Source organism: Schistocerca serialis, chromosome 7 (assembly GCF_023864345.2).
Source record: "Schistocerca serialis cubense isolate TAMUIC-IGC-003099 chromosome 7, iqSchSeri2.2, whole genome shotgun sequence".
In the NCBI taxonomy this organism is placed as follows: Eukaryota; Metazoa; Arthropoda; class Insecta; order Orthoptera; family Acrididae; genus Schistocerca; species Schistocerca serialis.
Genome location: NC_064644.1, coordinates 197,881,891 through 197,905,924, shown reverse-complemented (window position 1 = coordinate 197,905,924; position 24,034 = coordinate 197,881,891). Strand labels below are relative to the sequence as shown.

The 24,034-nt window shown below is 44.8% G+C and overlaps 1 protein-coding gene across 1 annotated transcript in view; it reads right to left on the bottom strand.

Annotated features, from left to right (window-relative positions):
• LOC126412254 (acetylcholinesterase-like) overlaps positions 1 to 24,034 on the bottom strand; it is a 111,580-nt gene that overhangs the window by 60,305 nt on the left and 27,241 nt on the right. Inside the window, exons 3-4 of the mRNA XM_050081757.1 lie at positions 18,557 to 18,691; positions 11,508 to 11,772 (exon numbers count right to left, since the gene is read on the bottom strand). Of these exons, the coding sequence (XP_049937714.1) occupies positions 11,508 to 11,772; positions 18,557 to 18,691 (400 nt within the window). The remainder of the gene's footprint in view (positions 1 to 11,507; positions 11,773 to 18,556; positions 18,692 to 24,034) is intronic.

The following is a 24,034-nucleotide window of genomic DNA, read 5'->3' as shown; positions in this document are numbered from 1 at the left end:
GATGCTAGTATTCGGATCTGTAAATGCAATCATTTCGGGAACGGGATTATTCGTAATTACCTACGGGAAGTCTGAAGATGACTGCGCGGAAACTACAATACACACGGAAAAATGACACATACAGGGGACGAGAAAAATTTGGAAACATCGCGAGAGATGCATGCTTGAACATAAATGCAAGTGCTAGCTAAAACTGCAGGTTGCGCTGTTGTATGTGGCCATAAATGGTACCTGTACCATGTCCTCAATGCTTTGGAACTGTCAGTTGTGGTCAGAACAGTCTACTTCTTAACTGGAAGTTAAGCCATGCAGCATCAACACGATACCACAGTTCATCAAGAGCAGTGACTGGCGTATTGTGCCGAGTCAGTTGCTCGGCCACGATTGACCAGACGTTTTCAATTGGTGAAGGATCTCGAGAATGTACTGGCCAGGGCAGCAGTCGAACATTTTCTGTATCCAGAAAGGCCCGTACAGGACCTGCAACATGTGGTCATGCATTGTCCTGCTGAAATGTAGGGTTTCGCAGGGATCGAATGAAGAGTAGAGCCACGGGTCGTAACACATCTGAAATGTAACGTCCACTGTTCAAAGTGCCGTCAATGCGAACAAGAGGTGATCGAAACGTGTAACCAATGGCATCCCACACCACCACGCCGGGTGATACGCCAGTATGGCGATGGCGAATACACGCTTCCAATGTGCGTCACCAAACACGGATGCGACCATCATGATGCTGTAAACAGAACCTGGATTCACCCGAAAAACTGGCGTTTTGCCATTCGTGCACCCAGGTTCGTCGTTGAGTAGACCATCGCAGGCGCTCCTGTCTGTGATGCAGCGTCAAGTGCAACCCCAGCCATGGCCTCCGAGCTGATACTCCATGCTGCTGCAAACGTCGTCGAACTGTTGGTGCAGATGATTGTTGTCTTGCAAACGTCCCCATCTGTTGACTCAGAGACGTGGCTGCACGATCCGTTACAGCCATACGGATAATATGCCTGTCATCTCGACTGCTAGTGATATGAGGCTGTTGGGATCCAGCACGGCGTTCCGTGTTACCCTCCTGTACCCACCGATTCTATATTCTGCTAACAGTCATTGGATCTCAACCAACGCGAGCAGCAATGTCGCGATACGATAAACCGCAATCGAGATAGGCTACAATCCCACCTTTGTGAAAGTCGGAAACTTGATGGTACGCATTTCTCCTCCTTATACGAGGCATCACAACAACTTTTCACCAGGCAACGCCGATCAACTGCTGTTTGTGTATGAGAAATCGGTTGGAAACATTCCTCATGTCAGCACATTGTAGGTGTCGCCACCGGTGCCAACCTTGTGTGAATGCTCTGAAAAGCTAATCATTTGCATATCACAGCATCTTCTTCCTGTCGGTTAAATTTCGCGTCTGTAGCACGTCATCTTCGTGGTGTAGCAATTTTAATGGCCAGTAGTGTAATTTACAAAGCGAGTTGATATTTTTGCAATTCCCAGGGCAGCAATGAATTGCATGCACTAGTTCGTCCACCGATATCAACGACTGCAGCGTCACAAAGAGTGGCTATACTGAATACCTGCATCGTGAATTAAAAGCTACAGAGATTTTCTGTCCACTGATATGTTTCTCCTTTCTGTATGGCCTTTAGTTTTCGCACAGTAGTCTTCGAAAACTCCAGAGATGGTTATGAATAACTTTGTGTTGTTTCTACAGTAAATTTAGAGTGAACTGGAAAACTCTCAAAGAGTGTTCTGATTTGTGGCAAGATCTGTGACTTTTTATTGTTCAGTGACTTACTGATGTACTTCCCTCTTGTGAATGATGTTTTCACATATTTCTTTCTCTCAAGAATCTCTTCCTCTTAATGTGATTACGTTATAGATCATATTCACAGAGCCCATTAACCCGAGGGTGAAATCACAGTTGCTCTCAACTGCGCGAGGAATAGGGAAACATTCAGTCCGACAACTGTTTCTAGTTCTTGTAAAATCACGCTTGCAATGACGAAAATTTCCATGTCAGTGATCCAACAAGAACAAAAATGAATTTCTAGACAGGTTTACGGAACTCTCATTTTCTTTATCTGCAGTAGGACACTAAAACTTCTCACATTTGAAATATGACATGATCTAGAGTGGAATATGTATGATTATATCAGATAAAGATGCTTTTAGTACAGAACAAATGGAGCTACACTATCTTCTTCGGTGAAAATGGGACTCAATAAGTGTGGGACAAGAATTATCTTAACAGAGATTACTTTGAGATAATAAGTTTCCGGACTTTGATTGCTTTCCTGGATGTCATTAATATCGTACCCATTACAAGCGACAGAAGGCTCTACCACAGTTGCGAGTCGATTTGTGTGAACCTGTTGGCAGTATCATCTCGTGAGAATTTTCTGCTGATGGCATAGCTGTCCTCAAAGAAAGTGATGAATAATTTACAGTGTCTATTGAATAGACTGAACAGTCTAAGCAATACAGAATATGAACACAAATTATGGATTGCGAGTAAACGAAGGAGGATGAGAGTAGCGAGGAGCAGCAGAAACGTGACTAGCGACAAAGTTAACATTAAAATTGAAAAACACGTCGTAGTCGAAATCAAGGAATTCTGCTTACTTCGAAGCAAAATAACCCATGACGAAGCAAGGACATAAGGAAGGGTCTAGCACAGACAAAAGAAACATTGCTCACGATAGAAATCTACTAACATCAAACAACGGCCTTAATTTGTGAAAGAAATTTCTGAGAATGTACATCTGGACTATGAAGAGAATCATGGACCATGCGAGAAGCTGAAAAGAAAGGGATCGAGATGTATGAGATGTGGTGTTAAAGAAGGATGCTGAAAATTAAGTAGTTTGATAGGAAATGAGGAAGACTATCCACAGAACCGGTGAGGGAAGGAATATGTGGATTACAATCTCTAGAGGAACCGATGGGTTCAAATGGCTCTGAACACTATTGGACTTAACTTTTAAGGTCATCAGTCGCCTAGAACTTAGAACTAGTTAAACCTAACTAACCTAAGGACATCACACACATTCATGCCCGAGGCAGGATACGAACCTGCGACCGTAGCGGTTGCGCGGTTTCAGACTGTAGTGCCTAGAATAGCTCGGCCACCAGATCCGGCAACAGATAGGATGATGAGACCTGAACCATATCGCATATAACATCAAGAAACACATTTTCAAGGCAGTGCGTATGTACGAGTGTTATTCAGAAAGTAGCTTCCGATCGGTCGCGAAATGGAGACCACAGCGAAAATTATAAATGTTTTAACTCCGACAATTAGCTACGTCTCCATCAATTTTTCTATATGGTCACCACTCCGACTTAGACGTTTGTCGTCGCGTTGTGCCAGATTTCCAGTTCCCTCGTCATAGATGACAGCCGCCTGCCTCTTTTCCGCCAACTCTCTACGCTGGTCTGCTGCTTTGTTTTTGTGCCAGAATGTTGTCTTCATAACGAACGCTTCACGTGAGCCACTTCCGGGCTCTATGGTTGGTGATCGAACACTGCCCATCGAAAAAGTTGCAGGAAATTCCTAATTGCGCCTGCAGTGTGCGGCCGAGAATTGTCACTAAGAAAGAAATGAGCGACAGTTACGTTATGTGGCGTTGCATGAAATCAGATGAAATCTCTCGGAAGACACCATTTCCTAGACATCATTAGTGCTAATGGTGCGCTTATAAATGCAAAGAGCGACATAATACGATCGACGTCCATAATAGTAATATCTATGCATAGCTTCATCGGATTTTCATTTCGCGATTTTCCGGACGCCCCTCGTGCTTGATAAACTGGTATATGTTGGTGGAATGTGGTATGCTGGTTATTTAGTGTGTGTAATTTTTTCTACTCCGTTTGTGTTTCCTGTGTACAGTGTAGATATTGCACACATTTATAGCCTCATTATCCCAGTACTTAAAGGTAATTATTTTCCATAACACTATGTGATACTTCCGATGTATCTTACAAAACTAAGAAATTGTCTAAGTCTGCAGGTTTTCCTGGCCATTGTCATTGACAATAAAACCTGAGTCATTAGGACGCATTATATTCTTCTTCGTACTACTTCACTTCCCTCCCAGGGGACACCGCCTTGCCGTAGGCACCTTCAGTGTCGGGCGGGAGGGTTTGCGGGCTCCGATGAAGTCGAGAGCTGTGGAGGACGACGGTTCAATCCCGTCTCCAGCCATCCTGATTTAGGTTTTCCATGATTTCCCTAAATCATTTCAGGCAAATGCCGGGATGTTTCCTTTGAAAGGGCACGGCCGATTTCCTTCCCAATCCTTCCCTAACGCGAGCTTGCGCTCCGTCTCTCATGACCTCGTTGTCGACGGGACGTTAAACACTAACCACCACCACCACCACATCGAGAGCTGTGCCGGCGGTAGCGTAGCTACTGGCAGGGTCTTCCAAGCCGGATTGGTCTCGACGGAGGAGACAGACGAAGTGTGTCCTGCAACACAGGGCAGGGGGGGGGGGGGGGCTGCTGCTCTATAGGCATAGGAAGCCAACCGTCCTAGGGGGGGTGAACCCTAAAAAAATCCAGGCCATCCAAGATGGGGGGTGGGCGTGAGACTAACTACGCCACTCTGGAAAAAAAGAGCTTGTTACGGAACAAAAGGACAAAGAAAGCCGCATGGATGTAACGGATAAATCGTCTTGGCGACGGAAACGGCACACGAATTGGTATTTAGCGACATGGAATGTGAGCACACTGAACACGGAACAACCCTGGAGGACTACAGAACCTGAAAAAGGAAATGAAGAAATATAATGTGACGATGGCGGCAGTACAAGAAGTGAAATGGAAAGGAAGTGGAATATTAGCATCTGGGACACACATACTGTTTTACAGCAGAGGATATGGAGGCACAGGTTTTCTGGTTGATAATGCTCAAAAGGCTGCCACGTTGAACTTTAAGCATGCTAGCGGAAGAATCTGTGTACTACGAATGAAAGCCCTTTTCCTCAATATGTCCTTCATATGAACATATGCGCCAGCAGAAGATGCAGAGTTGGTGGAAAAAGATGTATTCTATGAGCAACTGGAGCAAGAAATACCATGGGTGGCAAAACTGGTAAGGAGAGTCTGCATGAAGTTTCTAATGATAATGGTATCAGACTAATTGATCTTGCCATGAACAATAACATGATTATTAAAACCACTGGGATGCAAAGGAAGGATATAAAGAATGTTACATGGAGCTTCTCAGATGGGATCACAAAAAATCAGATTGATGACATACTCATAGGTAGACGACATGCTTCAAATATTTTATAGGTGGGTAACTGTCGTGGTGCAGATGGAGACAGTGATCATCATTTGGGGTAAGAATCAAATGCAGATAGAGGATAGCCAATTACAAACAGACCAAGAAAGCTATCATGCCAAGGTTTGATGATACCAAGTTACAAAACGATGAAAATACAGTACAACAGTATAAAACTATCTTGACAAATAGAGTCAATAAAGCAGAAGAGCAGGCAGGAGAGGACATTGAACAGATTTTAGACAGATGGGTGAAGTACTTTAGTGAACTACTGAATGCTGAATCGGAAAACGAAGGTGGGGTTGATGTCGGTATGGCAGAAGAGGTGGAGCAAGCAGTAAACACAGATGAAGAGCACCAGGGATCAGAAGCAGAACCCACACTGGAAGAAGTTAAAGTTAGTATCAAGACTCTTACAAACAATAAAGCTCCTGGAGAAGACAATATTACAGCAGAAATGATAAAATACGGTGGAGAAAAACTAGTAAGGGTTTTGCGTGAGATTATAGTGGGAATATGGCGGAAAGAAAATATGCGACAACAGTGGCGTACAGCAATACTCTGCCCTATACAAAAGAAACATAACAAAGCTGACTGCGGGAATTATAGAGGAATTGCATTACTCTGTATAGTAAATAAAGTATTAGGAAATATCATGGATGGGCAGTTAAGAACATATGTAGAAGAGTATCTAGGAGACTACCAGTGTGGTTTCAGAACTAATAGATCCACTACAGACCAGATTTTCACTATCAGACAGACCCTTGAAAAATGCTATGAGTACAACAACGATGTCCACCAGCTTTTCATTGACTTTAAACAAGCTTTCAAAAGGGATCAGCTTTGGAAGGCAATGCAAGAGGCAGGAGTCCCTAACAAACCGACAAGATTGGTTCAAATGACTTTGAGAAGAACAGTATGCAAAGTAGAGATCGAGGGCACTTTAACAAAGGCATTTGAAGTTAACCAAGGACTGCGGCAGGGTGATGTGCTCTCCACCATTCTGCTCAATGTCGCCTTGGAGAGTGTACTGCGAAAGACACAAGGCAACAACCCTGCAAGAACACTGTTTAGTAGAGTGACTCAGGAGCCTGCGTATCCGGATGATATTGATTTGTTATCCAGAATGCAACAGGACCTGGAAGAAAATCTTGAAGAAGTAGAAAGATACGGTGTGGAGATGGCGCTTACCATTAATCAGTCAAAGATCAAGTATATGTTAACATCTAGGAAAAGATATAGTGAAGGAGAAAGAAGCATGACTTTGAACAGAAAAGAATATGAACGCTGTGAGAGCTTTAAATATTTTGGGTTACTGGTAAGTGAGAATAATGATATGAGAGAAGAAACACATGCAAGGATTGCAGCTGGAAACAGGAGCTACTTTGCACTGGTTGAAGTGTTTGAAGCAAGGAGCCTTAGTAGGAACCTGAAGCTGACGGTGTATCGTACAGTAGTTAGGCCTGTGGTGATTTATGGTTCGGAGACCTGGACTATGACACAAAACGATGAGGAGTTGTTGCTGAGATGGGAAAGGAAGATACTTAGGAAAATCTACGGGCCAATGAATGACAGAGATTTTTGGAGAATCATAAATAATAAGGAGATCAGAGAGTTGTACAACAACCCAGATATCGTGACTGAAACAAAGAGTAATAGGCTACGTTGCTTGTGACACGTAGAAAGAATGGTGGATATCAGCACAGTCAAGAAAGTTTTCAAAGTAAAACCCGGTGGACGTCGTATGAGGGCAGACAAAGGATCAGATGGCGAGACAACGGGGAGGACGACTTGAGAAGGATGGGAGTGAGAAGATGGAGAGCCGAGGCAGTCAGCAGAGAAGAGTGGGCGGAGGTTGTCCTGGAGGTCATGGCCCTACAAGGGCTGTAGCGCCAAGGATTAGCAGTAGTAGTACTTCTTCAATTCTCGATATTTCTAACCCTCTGCTGGAATCTTCTTCAGAATTCCACTGGTGTCCCAGGGTGGCTGGACGCTCTCGTAAGACCGTGTCGCGCTCACTTTTCTTACCCAGTAACTCTTCCTCCGAAAAACCGAGGGTAAATATCCTATTGCAAGTGAACGCGACACAGTCTTACCATAGCGTTCAGCCATCCAGTGGTACCAGTGAATTCTGAAAGCCCGAGAAGAGAGTTCGAAACATCGAGAAGTATTGAAGTTCCAAGAGGAACCAAGAAGCAGTGGACAAAAGCGCCCAGGTAGATGCCGTGTTCTTTTGATGTCTGGAAGACATTCGGAACAGTTACGTACCGCCACCGTATGGAATATCAGACCAACTGTGTGACTGTATTGAAGAGTTTCTGAAAACAGAACACAGCATATCATTCTGGATGGAGAGAACAATGAAGAGGTAAAAGTAGCTCCGGTTGTGCCCCAGGAGAGTGTTATAGTATCCGGACACCTGGCTGGAACTGACTTACAAGTTCCTGGCGCCCTCCATCGGTAATTCTGGAATTCAATATGGTGTTGGCGCACCCTTAGCCTTGATGACAGCTATCACTCTCACAGGCATACGTTCATTCAGAAACCTTTGGGAGTGGCAGCCCATTCTTCACAGAGTGCTGCACTGAGAGGAGGAATCGATGTCGGTCGGTGAGGCCTGGCACGAAGTCGTCGTTCCAAAACATCCCAAAGGTATTCTTCTATAGGATTCAGGTCAGCACTCTGTGCAGCCAGCTCGATTACAAGGATTTTATCGTCGTGTAACCACTCCGTCACAGGCCGTGCATTATGAACAGGTGCTCGATCGCGTTGAAAGATGCAATCGCAATTCCCACATTGCTCTCCAACTGTTGGAAGCAAGAAGGTGCTTAAAACATCAATGTAGGCCTGTGCTGTGATAGTGCCACGCGAAACGACAAGAGGTGCAAGCCCCCTCCATGAAAAACACGACCACACCATAACACCACCACCTCCGAATTTTGCTGTTGGCACTACACACGCTGGCAGATGACGTTCACTGGGCATTCGCCATACCCACACCTTGCCATCGGATCGCCACATTGTGTACCGTGATTTGTCACTCCAAACAACGTTTTTCCACTGTTCAATCGTCCAATGTTTACGCTCCTTAGAGCAAGCGAGGCATCGTTCGGCATTTACCGTTGTGATGTGTGGCTTATGAGCAGCCGCACGAAGATGTATTCCAAGTTTTCTGACCTCCCGCCTAACTGTCATAATATTTGCAGTGGATCCTGATGCAGTTTGGAATTCCTGTGTGATAGTCTGGATGTGATAGTCTGGATAGATGTCTGGCTATTACACATTATGACCCTATTCAACTGTCGGCGGTCTCTGTCACTCAAACAGACGAGGTAGGCCTGTACGCTTTTGTGCTCTACATGTTCCTTAACGTTTCCACTTCACTATCACATCGACAACAGTGGACCTAGGAATTGTTTAGGAGTGTGGAAATCTCGCGTACAGACCTATGACACAAGTGGCACCCAATCACCTGACCACGTTCGAAGTCCGTGAGTTCCGCGGAGCGTCCCATTGTGCTCTCCCACGACGTTTAATGATTACTGAAGTCGCTGATATGGAGTACCTGGCAGCAGGTGGCAGCACAATGCACCTAATATGAAAATGTTTTTGTCAGTGTCCGAATACTTTTAATGACATAGTGTATATATGACCTAGTGGATAACGTCAGATGTTTCACGTGGCTTTTCACGCAGCATGCTATTGTATACAGAGATGTCGCGAAGCTATAAAATCGTAGAAAGACAAGAATATCTGCAGAGGATCGATGCTTGGTGCAGGGAGTTGCAGTTGACCCGTAGCATAAACAAAAACAATGTATTACGAATACGGAGACAGAAATACCGTTTTTTTTACTACCGCAAAATTGCAGAACAACCACTGAAAGTAGTTGAAATGAAATGATCGTATGGCATTGTTGGCTGGGATGTCCCATTCGGGTTCGGCCGCCAAGTGCAAGTCTCATTTCAGTCGGCGCCACACTGGGCGACTTGCGGCCGATGATGAGGATGAAACGATGATGAGGACAACACAGCACCCAGTCTCCGAGCGGAGAGAATCTCCGACCCGGCCGGGAATCGAACCCGGGGCCCAGTGCATGGGAGGCAAGCATATTACCACTTAGCTAACCAGGCGGACACTGGAAGTAGTTACCTCCATAAAATAACTAGGAACGGGTCGATATGAAGGGGAACGACAACATAAAATTAGTCGCGAGGCAAGTCCCAGACAGATTCACTGGAAGAATCCTCAGGAAATGTGATTCATCAGTTAAGGAAGTAGCTTACAAAACTGTTTGATCAATACTTGATTATTGTTCGTCAGTGTGGGATTCTTACTAGATAGGACCTATAGAGGAAACAGAGAAGATCCAAAGAAGGGCAGCACGTTTCCTTACAGGTTCATTAAGCAAGCGTGAAAGCGTCACGAAGATCTCATCAACTCTACTGGCAGACGCTGCAAGAGGTGTGGTCTGCTATTAAAGTTCCGTTGGGATTCGTTCCTAAAAGAGTCACCCAACATGTTGCTTCCTCCTACTTACTCGTATACCTCGTGAGAAGACGATCAAGATAGAACTAGAGAGATTCGAGACCACACGTAAGCTTACCAGCAAACGGTCTTCTCGTCAACGACACGCGAGCGAAAGAGTAAAAGGCGGAAGTGAAACTGATGTAGTAGGAGTAATCCCTTAAAATACAGGCCCATATCGTTAACGTCGATATGCAACACGATTTTAGAACATATATTGTGTTCGAACATCGTGAATTACCTAGAAGAAAACGGTCTGTTGACACACAGTCAACATGGGTTTAGAAAACATCGTTCCTGTGAAACACAACTACTTCTTTATTCACATGCGTGTTGAGGGCTATCGACAAGCGATTTCGGATCGATTCCGTATTCCTGGATTTCCGGAAGGCTTTTGATACTGTACCACACAAGCGGCTCGTAGTGAAATTGCGTCCGTATGCAATATCGTCTCAGTTATGTGACTGGATCTGTGATTTCCTGTCAGAGAGGTCACAGTTCGTAGTAATTGACGGAAAGTCATCGAGTACAACAGAAGTGATTTCTAGCGTTCTCCAAGGTATTGCTATAGGCCCTTTGCTGTTCCTTATCTATGTAAACGATTTGGGAGACAATCTGAGCAGCCGTCGTAGGTTGTTTGCAGATGGCGCTGTCGTTTATCGACTAATAAAGTCAACAGAAGATCAAAACAAACTGCAAAACGATTTAGAAAAGATATCTGAATGGTGCTAAAAATGGCAGTTGACTCTAAATGACGAAAAGTGTGAGGTCATCCACATGAGTGCTAAAAGGAACTCGTGAAACTTTGGTTACACGATAAATCAGTCTAATCTGAAAGCTGTAAATTCAACTAAATACCTAGGAATTACAATTACAAACGACTTAAATTGGAAGGAACACATTGAAAATGTTGTGGGGAAGGCTAACCAAAGACTGCGTTTTATTGGCAGGACACTAACGGGACTGCCTACGCTATGCTTGTCCGTCCTCTTTTAGAATACTACTGCGTGGTGTGGGATCCTTACCAGATAGCACTGACGGAGTACATCGAAAAAGTTCAAAGAAAGGCAGCACGTTTTGTATTACCGCGAAATATGTGAGAGAGTGTCACAGAAATGATACAGGGTTTGGGCTAGAAATCATTAAAAGAAAGGCGTTTTTCGTTGCGTCGGAATCTTCTCAGAAAATTCCAATCACCAACTTTCTCCTCCGAATGCGAAAATATTTTGTTGATACCGACCCACATAAGGAGGAACGATCACCATGATATAGTAAGGGAAATCAGAGCTCGTACGTAAAGATATATGTTCATTCTTTCCACGCGCTATACGAGATTTGAATAATAGAGAATTGTCAAGGTGGTTCGATGAACCCTCTTCCAGGTACTTGAATGTGATTTGCAGATTATCCATGTAGTTATAGATGTAGATGTAGATGCACCAAGTATCCTCCGGCACACACCGTAAGGTGGCTTGCGGACTATAGGCGTTGATGCAGATGTGGGAATGACGCGGCCTAGCGACTCGAATTTTATCATGTACTACATTTTCGATTAACTCTTGCTGATAGTGGTACAACAGGTATCGAATCAAAATAATCATTTCAGTAACACTGGAACGTTTGTAACCTCGGAGGAACCAGACTGAAACCAGTACTGACGCGACTGGAAGAGTAGTCGTTGCTACTTACCCAGCGCTCCGAGCCGGTAGTTGAAGGCGACTAGGATGACCCCCTCGGCGACCAGGAAGTCGGGTCCCTCGTACTCGCTGGTGCCCACCCTGAAACCGCCTCCGGGTATCCAGGCGAGCACGGGTGCCGCAGCGGCGCCCAGCGGCACAAACACGTTCAGGTATAGGCAGTCCTCTGACGTCACCCGCCCCGTGATCTGCGGACAGGCGGGCGCCTGCTGCAGCGCGTCGCGCCTGCCGTTCCAGGAGGCGGCCGGCCGCGGAGCCTGTGGGGACAAGGCGGCGCCGTTAACACAGCGTCTCCCAAGCTCACAGCAAACATCACTCTCATCACCATTTATAATATAATAATGACAATAATAATAATATTTATACAACATCCAATAATCAAATACAATCATTGGAAATAATACCGTTTCAGGGCTGGATAGTGTGGCCGAGCGGTTCTAAGCGCTTGAATCTGGAACCGCGCGACCGCTACGGTCGCAGATTCGAATCTTGCCTCGGGCATGGATTTTTGTGATGTCCGTAGGTTGGTTAGGTTTAAGCAGTTCTACACTACTGGCCATTAAAATTGCTACATCAAGAAGAAATGCAGATGATAAACGGGTAGTCATCGGACAGATATATTATACTAGAAATGACATGAGATTACATTTTCACGCAATTTGGGTGCATAGATCCTGAGAAATCAGTACTCAGAACAACCAACTCTGGCCGTAATAACGGCCTTGATACTCCTGGGCATTGAGTCAAACAGACCTTGGATTGCGTGTACAGCTACAGCTTCCCATGCAGCTTCAACACGATACCACAATTCATCAAAAGTAGTGACTGGCGTATTGTGACGAGCCAGTTGCTCGGCCACCATTGACAGACGTTTTCAATTGGTGAGAGATCTGGAGAATGTGCTGGCCAGGGCAGAAGTCGAACATTTCCTGTATCCAAAAAGACCTGCACAGGACCTGCAAGATGCGGTCGTGCATTATCGTGCTGAAATGTAGGGTTTCGCAGGAATCGAATGTAGTGTAGAGCCACGGGTCGTAACACATCTGAAATGTACCGTCCACTGTTCAAAATGCCGTCAATGCGAACAAGAGGTGACCGAGATGTGTAACCAATGGCACCCCACACCATCACGCCGGGTGATACGCCAGTATGGCGATGACGAATACACGCTTCCAATGTGCGTTCACCGCGATGTCACCAAACACGGATGCGACCATCATGATGCTGTAAACAGAACCTGGATTCACCCGAAAAACTGGCGTTTTGCCATTCGTGCACCCAGGTTCGTCGTTGAGTACACCATCGCAGGCGCTCATGTCTGTGATGCGGCGTCAAGTGCAACCGCAGCCATGGTCTCCTAGCTGATAGTCCATGTTGCTGCAAACGTCGTCGAACTGTTCGTACAGATGGTTGTTGCCTTGCAAACGTCCCCATCTGTTGGCTCAGGCATCGAGACGTGGCTGCACGATCCGTTACAGCCATGCGGATAAGATGCCTGTCATCTCGACTGCTAATGATACGAGGCCGTTGAGATCCAGCATGGCGTTCCGTATTACCCTCCTGAAGCCACCGATTCCATATTCTGCTAACAGTCATTGGATCTCAACCAACGCGAGCAGTAATGTCGCGATACGATAAACCGCAATCGCGATAGGCTACAATCCGACCTTTATCAAAGTCGGAAACGTGATGGTACGCATTTCTCCTCCTTACACGACGCATCACAACAACGTTTCACCAGGCGAGGCCGGTCAACTGCTATGTGTGTATGAAAAATCGGTTGGAAACTTTCCTCATGTCAGCACGTTGTAGGTGTCGCCACCGGTGCCAACCTTGTGTGAATGCTCTGAAAAGCTAATCATTTGCTTATCACAGCATCTTCTTCCTGTCGGTTAAAATGGTTCAAATGGCTCTGAGTACTATGGGACTTAACTACTGTGGTCATCAGTCCCCTAGAACTTAGAACTACTTAAACATAACCAACCTAAGGTCATCACACACATCCATGCCCGAGGCAGGATTCGAACCTGCGACCGTGGCAGCCGCGCGGTTCCGGACTGCGCGCCTCCTGTCGGTTAAATTTCGCGTCTGTAGCACGTCATCTTCGTGGCTTGGCAATTTTAATGGCCAGAATTGTAAGTTCTAGGGAACTGATGACCTCAGATGTTAAGTCCTATAGTGCTTAGAGCCATTTGAACCATTTGAACAGTTTCAGGACACCATGCAGATTATTCTTCTGAATACGTCAGTATAAAAGTTACAAACTAAAGATTTGTTTGTATTAACAAATTTTACGTCTTGATGCATTTCATGTTTGGTAATACACAAATAAAGATGTTATAACGATTTTACTTCCTTCTTTTACTCCTGGTGCACGAGAAGAAAGATTGCTGGTAGGCCTCTGTGTGGGCTCGAATCCCTCTTATTTTATCTTGATAGTCTTTCCGCGAGAAATACGAGTACGTAGGAGAACGCAATACATAGATCGGTTGTGAGTTACTTAAAACTATGAGCCTAACACACTTACAAAGCACTTTTCGTCAAGATGAAGTACTCAGCTAAGGGGAATAAAAACGATTTTTAGTTACAATTCTTTCTAGCTGGTCTTTTAATGTGTTGGTAGGAAGGGCTGTGAAACATTTTGGAAGGGCATTGGCTAGCTTCAGCCCAGCATGAAGTGCATTTTTAAATATAAAGCTGTTCTGTAGCTATTTACATGGTACCTGTATTTTTGTCTTGTATCATGCTGGTGCAGGTCACAGTTGAAATTTGAATCTATTGTTTTCACGAGTAATATAACTTTCAATATGTATACACCTACAATGATAAGCACACCTAATTTTGGGAACAGGTTCCAACATGATGCCCAAGGTTTAGCAGCACAAATAATTCAGATAACTTTTTTCGTAGTGTTAATAACGCGCTTAGGTTGCTTGGGTTGTTGCACGAGATATTTCTACAGCATGGTTGACATTTGATGAGAATAGTGCTTGATAAGCAGCTTTTAGTACACACATATGTTTACAATATTTGCTAATCGTGTTTATGGCAAATACATTCTTTGACAGCTTAGAGGCTCGGGAATCTATATGCATGTCCCACTTGAGGTTGTTCTCAATTGTGATTCCCAAGAATTTGTTTCCTTGTGTTACACTCCGTTATTGCAGTCTTTGAAGCGCTTACATTTTGATGGATTTCATTGACTATTTCATTGGTTACACTACTGCGCAGCACCTTCAGACTGTCATAGGCTTTGTGTTTGCACGCAAATGAGGTATCGTCTGAATACAATATTTTTTTGAGGCACCCCGTATTCGATATCAGTAATTTTGGATTTAAAAAACCCAATGTTTGTCTTATGCAATACAAATTGTTTTCTATTGATCATATACGATTTTACTAACCCATAGACAACTCCTTTAATACCCAAGTTCCACAGCTTTTCAAGTAATATGGTGATGTTGACACAATCAAAAGCTTTTTTCTAGATCAAGGAATGCTCCAGTAACATACTCCTTTTTCTCTATGGATTTTATTATTTCTTCTATTAATTGTGCTGCGGCTACTAAAGTTGACTTGTTTCTAATAAAGCCATTGTGGTTTTGAAGTACTAAATTGTGTTCACCCAGAAATGTCATTAGTCTAGTATAAATAACTTCAACTACCTTAGAAAATTCGGGTAAGACCCAAATGGGGCGGTAGTTTTCACTTTTATGTTTATCACTTTCCTTGTGAATTGAGGTTACTTGTATTATCTTTAGATTATCTGGGAAACAACCTGATGCAATTACATCATTTACTGCTTTGGCCATGGCATCATGTATGTTGTCTATGCATCTTTTCAGTGTATTGATAGACAATCCATCATAGCCTCCTGATTTTGTATATTTTAATGTATTGGCGGATTTTCCGACAGACGAAAAGTACCCATTAAAAATATTTGCGATCAGATATTTGCATTTCATGACACACCCTTTATGGTTTATAGTTAGACCACTAGTTAATTTATCCTTACAATCCTTAAAGCTATTTATTACTTTCCAAACAGCTAAGCCAGTGTTAGTAGAGTTTATTAACATTGTGGCTACGTATTTACTTTTATTTTCTAGCAGTAGATCTTTATGATAATCATTATAGCACTTAAATCTACGTTTAGTCTGCTATTATTGTTATTAGTCAGTATGGATGTGAACTTAACACAGATGGTTCAAATGGCTCTGAGCACTATAGGACTTAACTTCTGAGGTCATCAGTCCCCTAGAACTTAGAACTACTTAAACCTAACTAACACATCCATGTCCGAAGCAGGATTCGAACCTGCGACCGTAGCGGTCGCGCGGTTCCACACTGTAGCGCCTAGAACCGCTCGGCCACTCCGGCCGGCGAACTTAACACACAAGTGCCAAAACAGTGTACTGTATTCTCTGCCTCTTTCCCGTACAGACCTTATCGAGCTGCAGAAAGGTACCGGTCCATCTCTGTGACGCACGGATTCTCAGCACAACATAAACATGGGATCAGTATACGACTCGTCACCCGTCCAAAATTCTCTCAGAGGTAATTTCGACAGTAGTTTACCGTTTGTATGTATACGAAGGAGAGCCCATTGTTGCTTGCAATTTCTGCAACCAGTATGCATCAATCCCAAAGAGAAAATAGCATTTTCTGCTCTAGAAGAGAGGAAAAAAGAGTGACATTTCAATAACGAAAGGATTTTCTCTCTAGGAATTAAGACCTTCTGAAACGTATGGTGTGTAACAACACCCTGTGCGGTTATAGGGATACGAATTCTGTCTTTCAGTTGTCAGCTGAAAATGTCTTTTAGCACACTCTTGGAAATACCAACGCACGTTCAAGAAAGTATACTACAAAAGGGTGTGCATTTTATGCCCACTAGGAAAAATTTAATATACGTATTTCGCTGATTGTTGTTTACTTTTACTTACAACATAGTTTTTAAAGAGATGTTGATGTGTAAGTAGGGTCCTCTACTTGAATTTATGGAATATGACATTTATTGTGAAAAGTCAAAGCTACTACTACGACATAAATTTTCGATTAAGTTTATCCGAAGTATTTAAAACATTTGTGAAATCTGGTAGAAGACTTCATTAAAAACAATAAATATATTTTTTAGAGTTTTAAAATGTAAAATTACTTGAGTACAATATTTTCGAAAGGTTGACATAAAGTATCCACCCCCTGGAATTTTGGTGGTTAATGTGACATTTTTTGTTATTTTTGTTTCTTCTCAACAGCATTTTCTCCATACTCCTTTTTTTCTATTGCTGGTTTTTAATTTTCGTTTCCATCCAGTATTATGAGACTATAAAAAAATTTCGTGAGGGTTTCGTGGTTTGTAAGGGAAATGCCGTAACTGATAACACTCCAGTTCACTCAGAACTGGGAGCCCCCCTCCTCCACGTTTAAGCCAATTCAGTCGTCTTTATGTCGGCACACCTGCCCTCCCCATACTGTTTCAGATAACTTTATAAAATCACTTCCTACACTACAAGCCATTAAAATTGCTACACCACGAATATGACGTGCTACAGACGCGAAATTTAACCAACAGGAAGAAGATACTGTGATACGCAAATGATTAGCTTTTCAGAGCATACACACGAGGTTAGCGCCAGTGGCGACACCTACAACGTGCTGACATGAGGAAAGTTTCCAACTGATTTCTCATACATAAACAGCAGTTGACCGGCCTTGCCTGGTGAAACGTTGTTGTGATGTCTCGTGTAAGGAGGGGAAATGCGTATCAACACGTTTCTGACTTTGATAAAGGTCGGATTGTAGCCTATCGCGATTGCGGTTTATCGTATCGCGACATTACTGTTCGCGTTGGTCGAGATCCAATGACTGTTAGCAGAATATGGAATCGGTGGGTTCAGGAGGGTAATACGGAACGCCGTGCTGGATCCCAACGGCCTCGTATCATTAGCAGTCGAGATGACAGGCATCTTATCCGCATGGCTGTAACGGATCGTGCAGCCACGTCTCGATCTCTGACTCAGCAGATGGGGACGTTTGCAAGACAACAACCATCTGCACGAACAGTTCGACGACGTTTGCAGCAGCATGGACTATCAACTCGGAGACCATGGCTGCGGTTGCACTTGACGCCGCATCACAGACATGAGCGCCTGCGATGGTGTACTCAACGACGAACCTGGGTGCACGAATGGCAAAACGTCATTTTTTTCGGATGAATCCAGATTCTGTTTACAGCATCATGATGTTCGCATCCGTGTTTGGTGACATAGCGGTGAACGCACATTGGAAGCGTGTATTCGTCATCGCCATACTGGCGTATCACCCGGCGTGATGGTACGGGGTGCCTTTGGTTACACGTCTCGGTCCCCTCTTGTTCGCATTGACGTCACTTTGTACAGTGGACGTTACATTTCAGATGTGTTACGACCCGTGGCTCTACACTTCATTCGATCCCTGCGAAACCCTACATTTCAGCAGGATAATGCACGACCGTATCTTGCAGGTTCTGTATGGGCCTCTCTGGATACAGAAAATGTTCGACTGCTGCCCTGGCCAGCACATTCTCCAGATCTCTCACCAATTGAAAACGTCTTGTCAGTGGTGGCCGAGCAACTGGCTCGTCACAATACGCCAGTCACTACTCTTGATGAATTGTGGTATCGTGTTGAAGCTGCATGGGCAGCTGTAGCTGTACACGCCATCCAAGGTCTGTTTGACTCAATGCCCAGGCGTATCAAGGCCGTTGTTACGGCCAGAGGTGGTTGTTCTGGGTACTGATTTCTCAGGATCAATGCAACCAAATTCCGTGAAAATGTAATCACATGTCAGTTCTAGTATAATATATTTGTCCAATGCATACTCGTTTTATCATCAGAATTTCTCCTTAGTGTAGCAATTTTAATGGCCAGAAGTGTACAATTAGACTTACCCTCTGTACTTTTTTGCAATGTATCTTATCGTGTAATTATAATTAGTTCTCCCAAGCGTTTGACTACCGTGTGCTTTGCCGAGCACCGACAGTGCTGCGCTCTCGCTCACCTGGAAACGCAGTTCCCCTAGCGGCGGCTCCGCGTACGGCACTCCCCTGAAGCTGGCGTACTGCTGGCCAAGCTCGCTGGTGACTACGGCGCCTCTGAGCATGCCCTGCTCCACAGTTGCGTACACGTCTTCTCCCTGTGAGGACACCAGAGGCTTTGTGTTACTTCTCTGACACTTGAGTCAACTTACACACTCATGGTCAAAAGAGCTAGAAACACATACGCAGCAGCGCATAGTATCTCTTTTCACCTTGACAAAAGTGAGGAGGCGTCGTTGCATGGAATCTACGTGAGACCGAAAGTGTTCTGAAACAATGGTTCTGTGGTGTGCGTATTGTAAGACCTTCAGTACACACACCATCAGATTATTTGACTTGTCGCTCTAACGAAGTAGGCGAGTGTCAGCAATATGTCTCGTGGTCTTATCGTGGCGTGCTTATCTTCTGCCGTTAGGTCAGACGATAGAAAGGCCACTTGCATGCTTAGAGTAGCAGATTGACGGAGACCAACTTTAAACAGAACTTGATTAATTTTCACACACATTTATTAAAATAACAACAAGCATAAAAATTACTTAACTAGGTTCTGGATGCTATTTAAAATTGACAGTCTGAAGTTTCTTTGGTATTGGTACGTTAATATTATTCTCACATATATCTCTGATACTTGACAAAAGTGTCTATACATGTATATTCATGGCTATGTACAGGAATATGGTAATCTTATTAGGCGCAGACTGAAACTTGACTATAGACTGGTACAGACAAATGTAGAACCCGTACAGACTAATGCAGACTGGTACAGACTGGTGCAGACAAATGCACACTGACTAATCGGAGGTCTGTACACTCGTTATAATACCTCGCGCGTCCATGTATCACTGCGCGAGTGTGTTCCGTGAGGAGAAAAGGTTCTGCGTTAGCAGCAATCTCATTGGCTGCGTTACATATTAATACGCGGATTGGCGGAAGCAGAATTTGGTCCGTCTATATGGCAGCGCCATCTCGTAGTGCGGAGGCAGACGAGCGCTGCGCCTGCGCTGTTGTGCTTAGCGGGGCGCGCTCTAGTGGGAAAGTTGTGTACGCACTGACTACGCGGAACTACGTACACAACAGGTTCATTGGCAGTGCTGTGAGGGCGAGTTGTAAACCAGTTGGAAGTTATAAGAGTCGAGGGACGTGAAAGGGAAACAGTGGTGAGACAGGGTTGTAACCTATCCCCGATTTTATTTAATCTGTACATTGATCAAGCAATAATGGAAACCAAAGAAAAATTTGAAGTAGGAATTAAAATCCAAAGGGAAGATATAATAACCTTGAGGTATGCCGATGACATTGTACACTCCTGGAAATGGAAAAAAGAACACATTGACACCGGTGTGTCAGACCCACCATACTTGCTCCGGACACTGCGAGAGGGCTGTACAAGCAATGATCACACGCACGGCACAGCGGACACACCAGGAACCGCGGTGTTGGCCGTCGAATGGCGCTAGCTGCGCAGCATTTGTGCACCGCCGCCGTCGGTGTCAGCCAGTTTGCCGTGGCATACGGAGCTCCATCGCAGTCTTTAACACTGGTAGCATGCCGCGACAGCGTGGACGTGAACCGTATGTGCAGTTGACGGACTTTGAGCGAGGGCGAATAGTGGGCTTGCGGGAGGCCGGGTGGACGTACCGCCGAATTGCTCAACACGTGGGGCGTGAGGTCACCACAGTACATCGATGTTGTCGCCAGTGGTCGGCGGAAGGTGCACGTGCCCGTCGACCTGGGACCGGACCGCAGCGACGCACGGATGCACGCCAAGACCGTAGGACCCTACGCAGTGCCGTAGGGGACCGCACCGCCACTTCCCAGCAAATTAGGGACGCTGTTGCTGCTGGGGTATCGGCGATGACCATTCGCAACCGTCTCCATGAAGCTGGGCTACGGTCCCGCACACCGTTTGGCCGTCTTCCGCTCACGCCCCAACATCGTGCAGCCCGCCTCCAGTGGTGTCGCGACAGGCGTGAATGGAGGGACGAGTGGAGACGTGTCGTCTTCAGCGATGAGAGTCGCTTCTGCCTTGGTGCCAATGATGGTCGTATGCGTGTTTGGCGCCGTGCAGGTGAGCGCCACAATCAGGACTGCATACGACCGAGGCACACTGGGCCAACACCCGGCATCATGGTGTGGGGAGCGATCTCCTACACTGGCCGTACACCACTGGTGATCGTCGAGGGGACACTGAATAGTGCACGGTACATCCAAACCATCATCGAACCCATCGTTCTACCATTCCTAGATCGGCAAGGGAACTTGCTGTTCCAACAGGACAATGCACGTCCGCATGTATCCCGTTCCCGTTCCACAGGGCTACATCCAGCATCTCTACGATCGTCTCCATGGGAGAATAGCAGCCTGCATTGCTGCGAAAGGTGGATATACACTGTACTAGTGCCGACATTGTGCATGCTCTGTTGCCTGTGTCTATGTGCCTGTGGTTCTGTCAGTGTGATCATGTGATGTATCTGACCCCAGGAATGTGTCAATAAAGTTTCCCCTTCCTGGGACAATGAATTCACGGTGTTCTTATTTCAATTTCCAGGAGTGTAATTCCGTCAGAGACAGGGAAAGACTTGGAAGAACAGTTTATTGCAATCGACAGTGTGTTGAAAGGATATAAGACGATCGTCAACAATAGCAAAGCGAGGATAATGGAATGTAGTCGCATTAAATCAGCTGATGCTGAGGGAATTAGATTAGGAAATGAGAAACTTAAAGTAGTAAAGGAGTTTTGCTATTTGGGGAACAAAATAACTGATGATGGTCGAAGTAGAGAGGATATAAAATGTGGACTGGCAATGGCAAGGAAACGTTTCTGAAGAAGAGAAATTTGTTAACATCGAGTATAGATTTAAGTGTCAGGAAGTCGTTTCTGAAATTATTTGTATGGAGTGTAGCCATGTACGGAAGTGAAACATGGACTATAAATAATTTGGAAAAGAAAGGAATAGAAGCTTTCGAAATGCGGTGCTACAGAAGAATGCTGAAGATTAGATGAGTAGATCACATAACTAATGAGGAGGTATTGAATAGAATTGGGGAGAACAGGAGTTTGTGGCACAACTTGACTAGAAGAAGGGATCGGTTGGTAGGACATGTTCTGAGGCATCAAGGGATCACCAATTTAGTATTGGAGGGCAGCGTGGAGGGTAAAAATCGTAGAGAGAGACCAAGAGATGAATACACTAAGCAGATTCAGAAGGATGTAGGTTGCCGTAGGTACTGGGAGATGAAGAAGCTTGCACAGGATAGAGTAGCATGGAGAGCTGCATCAAACGAGTATCAGAACTGAAGACCACAACAACAATCTCGATAGCTCAGTCGTTCAAAAATTTTCAAATATTTGTGACTTCTTAAGGGACCAAACTGCATAGGCCATCGGTCCCTAGACTCGTACACTACTTAAGGTAACTTACGCTAAGAACAACACAGACACCCATGCCAGAGGAAGGACTCGAATCTTCGGCGGGAGCGGTCGCGCAGTCAGTGACATGGCGCCTCTAACCGCGAACCCACACCGCGCGGCTCAGTCGTTCAAGCCTTTGCTTGCAAAATGCAAATTCCCAGGCTACAGTTCAGTTCATTACACATATTAAATCTGTCACGAAGTTATAATACAACTCCCACGCCACTACGTTTTAGGGGCTGAAGGGAAGGGGGGGGGGGAGGGAGGATAGCTTGCACAGTGATTCCTAAACACAGGGTTTTCAAATGGGAAGGAGCTCAAAGCACTATGGGACAACATCTGAGTTCAACAGTCTCCTAGACTTAGAACCGCTTAAACCTAACTAACCTAAGCACATCACACACATCCATGCCCGGTGCAGGATTCGAACCTGCTACCGTAGCAGCAGCACGGTTCAGGACTGAAGCACCTAGAACCGCTCGGCCACACCGGCCAGCTGGGAAGGAGCTCTGACGTGGTGATAGAATGAGTAGGCGTTATAAGACATGGTGAAGAAATTGGACGAATTTTCCTTGGCAGAGGATACTGAGAAGGTATAGGTGAATTGCTGAATGGCAGTGTTGTTCTGTGCACAACAGAGAACCAGAACCGGAGAATAAAGAAGAATCAGTTAGATGTCGGAACCTGTAGGGTATATGTAAGTCTGTACAATGAACAGTATTAGAAAGGCGTATGTCTAGAACGAACTGGTAATAGAGTCATGTGTCAGAGGCTAAGCGAAAGCACAAGTGAGGCGTTCCTGAATTTGGGAGCATATGATTAATTCTGGGTATATTTGGAGTCCCCCCCCATGAACCATGGACCTTGCCGTTGGTGGGGAGGCTTGCGTGCCTCAGCGATACAGATGGCCGTACCGTAGGTGCAACCACAACGGAGGGGTATTTGTTGAGAGGCCAGACAAACGTGTGTTTCCAGAAGAGGGGTAACAGCCTTTTCAGTAGTTGCAGGGGCAACAGTCTGGATGATTGACTGATCTGGCCTTGTAACAATAACCAAAACGGCCCTGCTGTGCTGGTACTGCGAACAGCTGAAAGCAATGGGAAACTACAACCGTAATTTTTCCCGAGGGCATGCAGCTTTACTGTATGGTTAAATGATGATGGCGTCCTCTTAGGTAAAATATTCCGGGGGTAAAATAGACCCCCATTCGGATCTCCGGGCGGGGGCTACTCAAGAGGACGTCGTTATCAGGAGAAAGAAAACTGGCTTTCTACGGATCGGAGCGTGGAATGTCAGATCCCTTAATCGTGCAGGTAGGTTAGAAAATTTAAAAAAGGAAATGAATAGGTTAAAGTTAGATATAGTGAATATTAGTGAAGTTCGGTGGCAGGAGGTACAATACTTCTAGTCAGGCGAATACAGGGTTATAAATACAAAATCAAATAGGGGTAATGCAGGAGTAAGTTTCATAATAAAAAAACGGTGGTGCGGGTAAGCTACTACAAACAACATAGTGAACGCATTAATGTAGCCAAGATAGACACGAAGCCCACGCCTACTACAGTAGTACAAGTTTATATGCCAACTAGCTCTGCAGATGATGAAGAAATTGATGAAATGTATGATGAGATAAAAGAAATTATTCAAGTAGTGAAGGGAGACGTAAATTTAACAGTCATGGGTGATTGGAATTCGAGAGTGAGAAAAGGGAGAGAAGGAAACATAGTAGGTGAATATGGATTGGGGGTAAAAAGTGAAAGAGGAAGCCGTCTGGTACAATTTTGTACAGAGCATAAGTTAGTCATAGCTAACACTCGGTTCAAGAATCATAAAAGAAGGTTGTATACGTGGAAGAATCCTTGAGATACTAGAAGGTATCAGGTAGATTATATATTCGTAATTAGAGATTTAGGAACCAGGTTTCAAATTTTAAGACATTTCCAGGGGCAGATGTGGACTCTGACCACAATCTATTGGTTATGAACTGTAGATTAAAACTGAAGAAACTGCAAAAAGGTGCGAATTTAAG